The sequence below is a fragment of the Lates calcarifer genome, linkage group LG16_LG22 (genome assembly GCF_001640805.2).
Source record: "Lates calcarifer isolate ASB-BC8 linkage group LG16_LG22, TLL_Latcal_v3, whole genome shotgun sequence".
Classification (NCBI taxonomy): Eukaryota; Metazoa; Chordata; class Actinopteri; family Centropomidae; genus Lates; species Lates calcarifer.
The window spans coordinates 13204645-13218899 of NC_066848.1; the positions used below are offsets into that span (position 1 = coordinate 13204645).

The following is a 14255-nucleotide window of genomic DNA, read 5'->3' on the forward strand; positions in this document are numbered from 1 at the left end:
ATAAAGCTCTTTTACAAACAAATCCCTCTTCTGCACAGTACAGCTGTTTCCTTGTTGCTGAGTCTATACAGTAATTAACGCGAGAATGTTTCACCAAGAACCAGATAATGAAATCATGGTGCAATTAAACCAAGTTTACATTTATAAATTGTGAGATGTGTGTACCTTATTAAATACTCGTAACAGTGGGGAGCTAAGTGTCCCCAGTGTTAGCAGAGACGCCAGCAGGTTTAAGGCTGGCGCCAGTCTCTGCCCAGTGCTAACGGACAGTCATGAGTTAAAAACTGGGAGTGTTTTACAGGGAGGACCGACACAGCAGAAACCCAGCTTTTCTGCTTACGTCCTTTCCTCTTAATTTATTGTGACTTTTACACAGTGGGGGAAAGTACACGCTTGTTTATTTTTAATAACTGCATTTCAAATGTGGATTTTACAAGCAATGATGATGATGTGAAGTGATGTAGTGTCATCGCTGAGTTTAGATTTTTGTCTTTAAATTTCCATGGGTTCCAAGTGAGTGGGTTTTTGAAACGTGGCTGTGGTTTTGTTGACTTAAAAAAAAAAAAGAAAAAAAAGGTTGAGAGCTGAAGTGTCCTGATGGGATGGAGGAGGTTTGCGAAGCTTTGGCCTTACTGACACGTTTTATTTTTTTCCTTTGTATAAAAAAAACAAAAAAACAACAACAAACGTCTCTGTAGGCTTTTCACTACCTCTCATGTTGGTTAATTTATTTCACATCTAGTTGTCAATGTACAAGTTGTTTTTAGATCTACTTGAAGCCTAACACTGTAAACAAAAATGTGCACAGAAAAATGACTATGTATATGACCAGAGGGGTTAAAGAGAGCTTGGCCTAGTCAACATTATTATTATTATTATTATTATTTGTTTGTATGTATGTTTGTTTTTAATTGTGTTGAGCTGAACTAGATTTTGCATCTCTATAAAGAATTCAGGAATCCACTGTCTAAGGGCTAATCCCATTTTTGCCTATGCAAATCTGTTACTGTGGGTGAGTTGGGAAAGGGCGAGCTACCGCACCTTTCACCTGTTTTAGATGGACCATGGTTTACATTGCCCTTTGCTGATATTCTTCAATCTTATTCAGCAAAAATGTACGCTTATTTTTGTTTCTATATAAATATTATATATATAAATATATATAAAACAAGTAATATACAGAGAAAATAGTATATGCCTTCGTGATGATAAAAAAGAAACCTTGCTGAAAACAAATAAATGTGTTGTTGTCTGACATTATGTGGCTGTGTGCTGGAGTCTTGGTAAGATGATATAGACGACTGGAATTCAACTGACAGTTAAGCGACTGACTGGAAAGTTGACTGACTTGACTGTCAGGAAAAACTCTCACAACTCAGGCTACAACACTGGTAGCTGACCCTGTGCAGTATTTCCTAACTGAAGGGGGGAAAACTATTTATTCAAGGAACAAACCACATCATGACTTTCTGTGACAAATATTGTTATCCAGCCCCAGCCTGTGCCCAGGACTTGTCCTTGTCATTTTTCACTGTAACATTTGGTCATTTTAAAAGCAAGACTATGTAACCTTTGCTAAACAAAGTCCATTGTTGCCACAGGTGACGGGCAAGGGATAAGGGCAAATGATAAAACACTGTGTAAAAGTAGCACAAGCAGAGAAAAGTCAAATCATATTCAAGTTGGGAGGCTGGTAGTCACAACAGACTGAGTGAGGCTCCAACACCAAAACAATTGAGTGTATTCAACTGAGCAAATTAATTCAACTTTTCATCTGAGTTGGACTGTGTTATTTTTTTCATGCAAAAGTTACATAGTCTCAGTTTGAAGGGCTGAGTTGGAGCAAACCTAGAAACGAGCTGAGTTATTATTGGTATCTGCCTTTGAGATTTGCATTGTCCATACATAAGTCACATTTTCTAACCAGTAATTCATAAATAAAATTTTCAAAAATGCCACTTGCCATGAAACGATTAGCATTTTATTATCTTTCTGTTGTTTGTCAGTGGACACTGCACAGCTGTTGTGAATTTGTAAATGTGCAGCACAATGTCATCAGCAAACAGCAGCAACTTATTTTTCTATTCTTCAACTTTGTGCTTTTTTTGTAGCCACATCCAGTCAGACTATCACTGTGTGAATACAGTAGCGTTGATGTGGAACACATCAGCAGAAGTGGGTTTTCTTTTCTTTTTTTAAATAAATATTCAACTAATGCAAAATTTAAGAAAAGTTGATAATAAGTTACTTACGAGACCATTCACTCAGCTCTTATAAGCCCTTTTAGCTTTGAGTTGAGGTTTGATTTAAATATAATGTTTTTTTGTTTTGTTTTGTTTTTTTGTTTTACATTCTTTATTTGTACAGAAAATTTAGCTTCTGAAAATGAGAATAAGAGAGTTGTACGTTGTGTAGATTTTTCCCACAATTCCTCACGGTGCGTCGTGGCTAAGGGAAGACAGGTTTATCGACTGATGTTGGTTCAAAACTCAACCTGCTTTGTGTTTTGCCTCAGTTGGATTTGGTGCCTCTTTATGCTTCACAACAGACCTCAAGATCTCTTTCTGTCTCGCTTGTCTGTCTCACTGCCTCTCTCTCTCTCTCTCTCTCTCTCTCTCTCTCTCTCTTTGTAACATCACACATGCAACACTGTTAATAGCAGTTAGAGCAGAGATGGCGACGTTTTACAGCAAAAATCACACTGCTGTTTGTTCCTCCTACATGAATACTGACACCCTCATATCATCTCTTTCGTACCTCTTCCAGAGGTGTTTGTGCTACTTTGGGAAGGAGATTATGTTTGAGCAGGTACTGGTTGAGGTTGGTTTTTCAACAGTTTTAGGCAATCACTTTTCTCTTTATTGATTTAGATGCCTAAGCCTCTTGGTTTTTGTCATGCCTGTGTAGATAGATCACAGTTGAGAGATGATCCGCAGGTGAAAATAAAAAGAATTTTACTGTCACTTTGGGCGACCAAAAAAGTGACATTTTTTTCTATTCAGCATGCTTTTGCTAAATAAATGAAATAATTCAGTTATTTGCTATAAACGATACTGTATGAGTATGTATTCAAGTACTGCAGTATGCAGACAATTAAAAATATCAGAAACTCTTTTGAGAGGTTCATATTTTTCTTCTAGTATGTTTCACTAATATCGAAGGTTATGGGTACTTAATTCTTGTTTTGAGTGTCTCATGAATTACCAGAATGACTAAAGGACCCTCTTTGTATTAGTAAATATAAACTATGGTTGGTTATTTCCACATGCATGACCTGCAGAGCAACTTTACCAGGATAGTGCAGCGGGCTTTTTAATCAAGAATTTTGGTCAGTCAAGCTCAACTTTTCACAATTTTTCACTGGCTGCTTGACGACTTTTGATGATGACCGAGATCGATTTATTTACATCACAGCAGTATGGAGTGAAATTTATTTCTTTTGCAGAGCCTCATCTCTAAATACAAAGCAGATGTGACCTCTAGTTTTCAAGATGCTGAGAAAATGACAGCTGAGCTTCAAACAGCAGTCAGTAAGAGTGAGCTCAATAGATTGCGCAACTTCTTCAAACATCTCAGAGCACTGTGTCCCTAACCTTTAGGGTCGTGCTGCCCAAGGATCTGATTGCTTGTCATTGTGACTTTGAATTTTATCAAAGGAAACTGATCGTCAATCCTTGATTGCAGGAAGCCCTTAACTGTAGCATTGAAAAGACTTTTCTATCTTATTAGTCCAACCTTGATGAAACACCATCCTGTGTCAGCACAGGAGGCACTTGTCTCATCTAGCCTCGTCTTACAGGGCTGTAAATCTGTAATTCAAGACAGAGCTGGTACAAAATTAACAGCACTGAGCATTAGGGAATTTGTCCATCATGAGAAACATTTTATGTTGGTATTGGCAATTCTCTGCATGACAGTATAACACAGATGTGACTTTAGTTTCCACTGAGGATAGTAGAAAGAAATATTTACACTTAAATCTAGTTTAGAAAATCAGGATTTGATAAAAACATTTACACTAGTTGCAATCAGATGGGTGTGAAGAAAAGTTTGACATTTTTGGGGAATACACATATTCACTTTTGTTCAATACCACTCTCATTTCTGTATGCTAACTTTGAACTACAACCAGCAGTCTGTTAGTTTAACTAGCTAGCTAAGCCTAACTGCAGCTGGCACAGTCCACCTCTGGAACTCACAAATTTTATCTAATACGTTTTATGTATACAAAAACAAATGTAAAAATAACAAGTTAATTATTTTGTGGGGAGTTACATGTCATACTATTTGATGGCGACTCAAGAAATACTTTTGCTAAGGTAAGCTAACTGTCTGCTGGTACCAGTTTCATATCATACAGACTGGTGGTATTAAATATGTTTCCAAGATGTCTATTCTTTTCAAAAATCAATTAAAGAAATAATTGATCTATGAAAAATTTTAAAACACAGAAAGACAAACAAGGTTGAGCCTTACACAGTGGTCAATGCAACTGTCCCAGTAAGAACAACAATGCTTCTTTGGTGGATAGAATGTGCCAAAATTATTCTACCTTTTGTTTCAATGTAAGGAGGTCAAAGGAAATTGTTGGAATATAAAATCACATGTTCTGCTGGACACAAAATGTTTCTTACAAAACCACATTTTGTTATGTCTTTTCACATTGGTGTTGTAGATTTTGTGTCATTTCTCTGAATCATCCACATATAATCTACTTGATCAACATGTAACCAACAGACCTGAAGACTTTGTAAACAGACACTGAACATTTTGAAGTATGACTGATGTGGACTATGAGCAACCATATCAGATCCAACTGAAATTGTAACTGTGTAACAGAAGAAGCTGTTCACTATTTTTTTTATTTGTTTTGTACTGTTTTAATTTATTTTAACAGGGTGTTTATTTCAGTCATTGTTCTTTTTTTAATTTCATCTCAAAAGACACAAAAAATTGTTGTTCATCAGCCTTTTGACTTCATATGAATTACCATCAGGTTAACAGCGTGTTCAGTTGTGGTACATTTTGATCTACGGTTCAGTCTCTGTCTGTTTACACAATGACATCTTGCATTAAGAGAAAACTCCAATCTATGGTAACTGCCCTTGAATATCTGTAATTTAAATAGTGCTGCTAGAGAAAGAAATCTAAATGTAACAACTTACAATAAATACTTAATAGATTTTTGCCAAATGTTGACTGTGTCTTTCTTTGACTGGGGGTGTGGGAGATACAACCTGCTTATTTTGGTGATCACCTCACTTTTACCCATGATCTTCTTGTAGTGCCACCATGAAGTTGACATGAGGCTTTTAGTTAAGTGATATGTCTTAGCAAATATTAAGTGAATTTTCATGAAAAGTTTTGACCACATACTTAAACTAATGACATTCCCATCAGCTCCAGCTGCACACTGTATTGTGTTTGGGGCTAATTCATTTCAGGGCCAAAGCCAAGATTTTAGAAACATGAGTTCATGAGTCTACCCACGCACTTAAACTTTTTTTTTTATGTGTTCAAAAATACAGGGAGTTTATAAAATATCCACCATGTTTAAGTGTTTAATCACAGATTTTCTAGGCTGTAGGTGCTGATTTGTCAAATTCCTCCACAAATTATGTTTTTCCAGCCACAGTTTAAAGCTATTCATCACAGGTAAGTACAGTCAGGTACTATAGTCCTTTCCTTGTGTGTTCCTAGTGTATCCTTTGCCTTGGGTAGAAGTGTTAAAAGGAGGTGAGGAGGCCAAACAGTTTCAAGGATCTCATGTTGGCCTTAAATAATATAGGGACCAAGATCCTAAAGAGTGAAAACATATAAAGCATTTTTGGTTAGTTCGCTCTGTATACTTTCAAATGGTACAGAATTATGTACAATGAAAAGCTCTTATCTAAATTCGTTCATACAAACTGAGAAGTGGGAATGTTTGGCGTTTTGCAGAGTGGATAAAACCACCAAGTTAACACATCCCCAGAGATCCAAGTAAAAATAAGGCATTGTCCAGACACAAGTATGAACCTTCCATCATAACACACACACTTAAACAAAACCTGTTAACCATAGGTGACCTGACCAGAGGTAGAAAGAGGCAGCCTCATTTAAAAACGTCTTTAATTCATCAACCGGAGCCAAGATCATGTTTTCAGACTGGTTTACATTCAGACAACAAGGTGAGACCACATGCTGAGGACAGGAGAGGAGGCAGGTTTGTGTGCATGGGTGCTCTCTCATACAATCCTCTGTATGTTTGTGTGTATGTGTAACTTTTCATACAGTCCTCTCTGTATATGGGCATGAGTATGGGCACTCTTATATATGTGTGTGCGCGTGTGTGTGTGTGTGTGTGTGTGTGCATGTGTTCTCTCTCTCAGACAGTCTTTTGATCCATTGCCTCTGGAGCTGTTGAGGCAGATGCTGAGTCTTCCTGGGTCTTGTCTAATCCCTGGCTACAGCCACGGTCACCTGACTGGGTGCCATCTTTCACCGTGATGGCGGCATTGGAATAGGACGCATCTATACTCTCATATGGCTCTGATGTCCACTGAAAAGGACAAGAAGAGACAGAAGAGGCATGGCAAAGACACATGAGAGCAATTTTTTTATAGCCTGTGTTGTTTTGTGTTGTCATTTTGCATCCCAAATTAAAAGAGCAGCAAGAGGCATTTTTCTTTGGCACAGTGCAAATCATTTTTACGCTACATTAATGCTGTGTAGAACATTGACATTTTGGCCTCAAAGTGGCGTAGGTGAGCTCATACATCCAAAATGGAACATTCTTTCATTGGGGAACTCTAACAATGCGCTTACAGTACACGTCATGATGATCTGTCCTTTATAGTCTAGTACTTCTTAAAGGCAAAGTGTGACATTTTGGGAAATACGCTTATTCGCTTTCTTAATGAGAGTGAGATGAGATGATTAGCCAGGAGATGGCTAGCTTAGCTTAGCATAAAGGCTAGAGGTAGGGGGACATAAGGGCTTTAAATGAGCATTTAAATAATTATTTTTAACAATGTATAAAATACACTTGTTGTTCTGTATATCTCACTGCTGCCCTGACTGAAGGCCGTGTTATAATGAGAGGACCACCCCCTGCATGAGGAGGGTACAGGCCTTCAGACAGCACTGTGTATAAAGAGGCAGGAGCTTTGCGTGTCTAATCGTTGATGTGTTCCCTACCTGTGTGGCCCTGCTGCTGGACCTGTGTGAGGGCCCGATGGCGATGTTGACGCTGGACGAGGACTGCGTATCGGTTGTGTTGCCCCCTTCAGCAGCGGACAGCCCAGAGATAACCAAACCACTGGAGAAACTACGCTTCCCAAACAGCAGACTGAGAGTGGACGAAGACGAGGAGACCTGGGGCATGGCGATGCAAAATGACAGAAATGCAGTTCTTGCATATGGAGTAGTACTGTGAGATGACAGAAAAGGCTGACTCTCTCAAATCTTAAAAGTTGTCAGTTTTTGCTCCAACCTGGCTTGAGCGCTGCTGATTCTGTGCTGCCTGGAGCTGCGAGCTGATCCCACCTGCTCCGGAGAGACGAGGGACCTGAAGAGATACAAAGATCCTCTTATCACATTATTCTCCTAGTAAAAGCAAACTAAACTTAAACTTCATATTGTGTGTGTGTGTGTGTGTGTGTGTGCATATACCTGGGAGAAAATAGAGGCTATGGATGTGTTGAAGGACAGCTGACTGTTGGATAGACGCTGGACGAGCCCGTGGGTGGAGCCGGAGTCCAGGATGGGACCTGATTGGCTGCTGACAGGGGGACGCTGACTTTGAGGCTGCACTGAACGACTGCGGTACTCTCTTCTTGCTGCAGAAACACACAGACACATGAACACACACTCAAAAAATACATACTTTAATGATCTAATTAGAGCTGAAATCATTAGTTGATTAACTGATTAATCGATTAATCGTTTCAGTCGTTTTGAAGGGAATACAATGAAACAATGCCAAAACTACCAGTGCCAAACTGCCTTAAAAACACTGTCCACATTAAAAGTAGTCAAACAAGAACTTGAACATAACTTGAACATTAATGTTTTTCTTACTGTCAGCAAATCCTATGAAAAGACCTGCCCACCCCACCCCCAAAAAAGTGTTAGTCAATGCACTCCAGCTTCTCTCTTTTTCTTTGATTAAATGCAAAAGTGAAATAAAATGACCAGCAAACTCACATTAAAAACCTAACATAAAGTCAGTAACGTTTACTAAACAGCTGCACAAGTAGCAAAGAATCATAAAGCGAGCAAACAGACTCAGTAATTTCAGCAATAACATCTATATCTACCTGCTATCTGTTGCTAAGTTTGCCAGCGTAAAGCTACTGGTCATACCAGGCGAAGTAAAGCTGCAGCATCAAAATTCCTGAGGGCACTTGAATCAGCAAGACCCATCTCCAAAGAACAAAGTGCTCAGGAGGTCTGGCTATACCTAATTTCATTTTTCATTACTGGGCATGTAACATTCAGAAGTACGAAGACATACCAATTGCGGGAAAGGCAGACTGGGTATGATTGGTCTTCTCATCATGCCACTACCACTTCAGCTCAATGATTTGTGCAGCCTGTGCTCTTCTGTAGCTAATCTGAGTTTAAATATGATGGTGAATCACTAAATAAGAACATAGGCCCATTTTAGAAGGCACTTCTGGCTATCTCCCCCATTAAGTCAAATCACATGTTCACTCCCTCCTGCACAGACCCTCCATTTGCCTTTTACCATTCCACAATCTATACATAGAAAACATATTTTCATCTTTTAAAAGCTGGAGCTAAGTGCAAAAGACATTAAATTCATTTCCATTTAAGTCAATAAAATTGCATGATCACACCTTGGACTGAGCTCTTTTGTTTGAGTAATTAATACACTTACTTGATTATCTTACTATAGCATTTCCCTCCCTTACCTGTATGTATTTCATAACCTGTAATCCCATGAATGGGTGGGAGGGTATTAGGGATGGGAATAGGGATTTCAATTTGTCATCATATACTCTAATGAATATTGCCTTTTAATGCCTACTTTAAGTGCCTATTAATAAATTTGACTTTTCATTTTTAAAACAATAATTTGTAATACATCATTTCAACTTTCAAAATGTTACATAGTCTCACTTTAAATGTAAATAACAGTTGAAAAAGCTAGCTATAACTATGATATCTCTGCTTAAACTGTGGTACCTGTTCATGTATCGGGACTGTGTGTATGTGTGTATGTGTGTGCACATTTGTGTGTGTATTTACCCTTGTTCGTATCCAAACCTGGTAGCTCACTTGCGCTGTGAGAACCAAAAGTAGCTCTGCACAAGTTAAACACTATGTTCTGTGGGACTGTGTGTGTGTCGGTGTGTGTGTCAGTGTGTACCTGCGTTGTGGTGTCTGTGGCTGTGTGTCGTCCTGGCTCTGTGCTGGTAGAGGCTCAGGCTATTGGATGTGACGGAGGACGGGCGGTTGTGGCTCAGCGAGGACGAACCGCCGGCGCCGCAGTCCACATCCTCCATGTTCACGCCGCTGTTACAGCTGGTCAGGTTGTCCTTACGCACCCTGCAGAACACGTACACACATACACACACACACACAAACACACACAGAGCTCTGATTTATTTATTCATGTCCACATCAGTGCAAGGGACACAAACTGGCAAAGGGCCATCAAAAATTTAGCAAGCCTAGACTATTCCAGCTGGTTAACCACACACACATAAACTTAGATTCAGAGAGAGAGAGATGTTATGTAACTGTGCTGGCATATGTGACACACACTAGTGCTGTCTTCCTCTTAAATTAGTTAAATGTGTTCTGGCTTAGGAGGCGCGGCTCGTCTCCTTGGCTCCTTGGCTACTTAGTGAAATTAAGACAACACCTTTAACTCAAGGCTGATGAAACAGGATTAACAATCTAATCTAATCTGAAAGAAAAACTCAGCCACTAAGAAGCTTAAGGGAGAACCACACAGGCACAGACACACACACTCACATACGCGCCCCATTAGCTGACCTGCGGAGGTTAATGCAGATCATATACAATAAGGTAATGCGTAAAAAAGGAGGATAATGGGAGAGGGGGAAAGTGGAGGAAGGATGTAAAGACAGAGGAAGAGAGAGAGAAGGAGGGAAGTAAGAGGCAACATTGCTGCAACAGCAGAAAGTCAAAACATTTGGCTGCCCTCCCACTCAGCACTCCCACTGTCCCTGTACGTGTATTTAAAACTACATTAAGTTGGCGGGGAAGTCTCTCCCCAGCACTGACTTGCACCAAGTCAATATCTGTAAATCCACAGAGAAGCACTCACTCAGCAGGCATGCTGGAACATTACACTGAGGTTTGCACCTTATCCAGAGTAACTTACACCAAACACCAAAATTAGTCAAAACACATACATACATGTTTTATCAGCTTGACACCTCACAAATTCTCCTACCTTTATAAGAATTACTTGTTACTTCTGGCTGCAGAGACCAAAGCTGTAAAACATTGCTAAATTCAAAGGATTTTGATTATGCTGTATATCTGTGATTGAATTTTATTTAATCCTTTATAACTTGGAAATAAATCTTTTGTATCTCTGCTATTTGAGTATAACGGAACCCATATGTAACATCGCTATGTAGGATAACACACTGTACATCTCTTTTTGTGTTGTCTGTATATGTTTATGCACTGGCCATATGCTACATGGACTATGAATGAAGTGATGGACATACTATACATCACATGTTGTGCTGGAAAATGCTGCAGGTAGTCAAAATGTTCACTGATTAAATCATATTTTGTCTTCTCCGATACATCTGCACAAGACAAAGGGCATTCTGACCAATAACCCTTTAAGCGTGTGCTTTAAATGAGGCCTAATAAATCAAACCAAGCCTTATTCAACATGTTCCAGGAACTGAACCCGTGACCTTTCAGTTACAGCAATGTCTTTTTACCCAACTGACTGAACTAAATAAAAAATGATCAGGGAGTCTGAGAGAATGTTAATTAGAAAGCACAGTCAAAAAAAAAAAAAAATCTAAAAGCACTTGAGCCTGAAGAGGCAAGCAGGAAAAGACAGACTGAGACAGGAAATAATGAACTGACCTTAACCATTTAGAGCAGAGCCAGGAACGAATGGCATCCAGACTTAAAGCCCCTCCTCCAATGCTGCGGAGCGTGCGGTGTGTTCCTGCGTATGATGTCGTCAGTGGTGACACATACCTTAAAAATGAGAACATAAATATCATACTTTGAGACACAAGGAAAGGGAAGACAAGGAAGTTAAAGGTCAGCAGCAACAACACAGCAGTAATTCTGTGAATGCAAACTAAACTCTGTGATGCTAGCGCCATGCTCTAGACATTGACACATACATGGGATATCCCAGCGGCTGGTCGCAGGACGAGTTGACCATGTTCCTCAGTGCTTGCTTTGAGTTCTGGATGCTGCCGCGTTCTGGGTTTCGGTTCCGTAAAAACACCAACTCTTGCTGCTGGCCCGCCCACAGACCTCGCACACACTCCTTATTGATCTGTGGAGAGAGAGAGAGAGAGATGAGACAGAGAGATGAGACTGCACAGGGGCTCATAGTTAAACAAGAGGAAAGACCCAGACAATGTGAATTAGAACAAAGGTTGAAATGAAGAGCTCTGCTTTTTTGGCTTCATCCAGAAGACACTTAATGTAGCAGAGTATTAGCCAGTGCACTAAACAAAGCACCTGCAGAGATAACATTATTAAAACTCACACAGGTAGTTTAACATTTTGGGATGTCTTGCAGGGAGTTATATGAGAAGATCAATACCACTCTCATGTCTGTAGGACAAAGCTATGGCTAAGAGACAGTCTGCTCAGGTTAGCAATAAAGACTGCAAACGGGGGAAACAGCTGGCCTAGCTCTGTTCAATGGTCAAAAATCCCCCCACCAGCACCTCTAAAGCTCACTGGTAAAAGTTATACATTGTTTGTTTAATTTATAGAAAACAAGATGTGCAAAAATTACAAGTTGTAGTGTGGTGTGATGTAGAGGTGCTCATAGGTAGATTTTGTTACTTTAAGACAGAGCCAGCTTAGCTGTTTCCTGTCCCAATGCTAACCCGAGCAGACTGCCTCTTAGCTGTAGCTGAATATTTGAAAATTCATTTCAGCTGGGCACAGAGACTGGAAACAGCTAGCCTGGTTCTGTCTCAACTGTATATCACTTCAAGTGCTGGTAGCTGGATTTTGTAACCTTTGGACAGAGCCAGCCTAGCTGTCTCTAGTCTTAATGCTAATACTGAAGTTAACTGACTGCTGGCATTAGCTTCATAATTACTGAGACTGGGCATGAGAGTGGTATTGATCATCTCATCAGAGTTAAGCAGAAATCTGAGCACTTAAAGTAACTGCAGAGTCAAAAACATTGTTCAAATTCCTGTTGTGGTCATTTAGTGCAATAGTTTGATAAAAGTTATATTTAAGGCATCTCTTAATGCTGAGGAATTCAAATTTGCATCATTCAGACAGCACCTGAACTAGGCCTGGGGTGAGCACTTGTGATGATACTTAATTTAGTGATGATTAAAACTGTAGCCATTTCTAAAGAAAAGTACATGTGAGCTCAGCCATACAGATAGAAAAGCGATTGTGGTGGTTGTTTGGTACCACACCTCAATGATAAGTTTATATATACAGGTTTGTCATGCTATAAACACCCTACAAACACCCCATGTCCACAGACAGCCCCTCTCAGCCCTTTTACCTTTATGACCTTGAAGCTGAGGTGGCGTTTGTACAGCATGATGATCTTATACTCATCCGTGCCATCGTCGATCATGTGCCTCAGCGTGAGCAGCGTGTCGCGGCTGGACAGCACCGCCTTACGCCAAGCGGGGTCACTCTCGTGGCAGATGACCAGGCTGCTGCGGTAGTTTGTGATGGCTTCGTACAAGATAGATGCCTCCTCGGTCTCTTCCAGACACGTGAAATGATCCTGAAAGGTCAGGAAAGACGTGATGGATTGATGTGGAATGTAATCAGATTTTAGGAAGATGTAATATCTCTGTATACGCAGTATGGATGTCTCTGAGAAAGAGAAGAAAAATCTAAACACAATCAGACGCACTCTGAGGCAGACAGGATGCACTCAGAGTTATAGCACAACAGCAGCAGCCATTTAAAAACACAGTCCATTTTACCTGATGCAGTTTGAGGCTCATTCTGACAGCAGGAGCCACCACCTTCTGCAGGAGGTCCAGATCAGCAAACACCCACTCATCTTTTGTAGCAATACGGAAGTCACCTTTAAACAGGGTGTTGAAACCGTACAGAAATGATTCCAGACTTTATGGTGGAAGGCAGGCATTGGAGGGGAAAAAAGAGGGAAGAAGAAAGAGAAAGAGGGAGGGAGAGAGAGGTTATGAAACTATGAAGTATTTTTAGAATATAAACCACACAGAAGAAGAAAAAAAGTCACTTGAGTGCAGTGACAGTAATGTGTCTGAATCATGTGGATGTGTAAAGATTTAGATGCTGATGCCCTCTTCTGGTGTATGTGTCTAACTGCAGGTAAACGTCTACTGATAATATATTTCTGCTGATTTTGATCTAGTTTTTACATAAGCAGTTTTTCAAAGCAATTATATAATTAACACAGCACAGACATTCTGAGCAGCGTGTCATTCAGGATATTTCTGAATGCAGACAAACATGTTAGATTAAATCTTACTGCCTTTTTAGATTAATTAACTAATTCTTATACAATTTGAACAATATCAAGCTCAAAGTCAAGGTTGCTTTTGTTGTTTCCTGGAAGGAAATGCGGCATAAAAACATACATCACACAATATACTTGCAATGGCACAACCTACAAAAAAATGCAATTAGAAATACAAGAAATTCAAAGCATACAATTTACCATTCACCTATAACTGTCACTTGTGGCCACAGAGGTCCTTGCTCAGCAAAAGTTACACAGAGTAACTTTGACATTATTATGAGCATACAGGAATGAGAGCCATCCAAGGGACAAATGTTTTCAGTCATTGTACCTGTGGGTTTTACTAGAATTCACCAGTCCATACTTGGAGTACAACACAAGTAAAATCCTAATGTCCTGCAGAATAGTTGAATAGTTGAGCGTTTATTAATCCATCTGTGTAGCTCTGTGACTCGAACAGGGTTTACCTGTTGGACATGTTGTGCGATGCCGTGCCGAGGGATCTCCTCCCCAGAACAGAGAGAGCGTATGACAGAGTTACCAGAGGAGAGTCTTCATCGCTGTCCACAGG

General features: G+C 39.9%; 1 protein-coding gene across 1 annotated transcript in view; it reads right to left on the reverse strand.

Moving 5' to 3' along the window:
- Positions 1-6093: 6093 nt before the first annotated feature.
- pcnx2 (pecanex 2) overlaps positions 6094-14255 on the reverse strand; it is a 29172-nt gene continuing 21010 nt past the window's right edge. Inside the window, 10 exon segments of the mRNA XM_018696939.2 lie at positions 6094-6541; positions 7180-7356; positions 7475-7549; positions 7654-7820; positions 9377-9555; positions 11092-11208; positions 11361-11518; positions 12728-12958; positions 13164-13308; positions 14152-14255. Of these exon segments, the coding sequence (XP_018552455.1) occupies positions 6368-6541; positions 7180-7356; positions 7475-7549; positions 7654-7820; positions 9377-9555; positions 11092-11208; positions 11361-11518; positions 12728-12958; positions 13164-13308; positions 14152-14255 (1527 nt within the window). The 3' untranslated portion in view covers positions 6094-6367.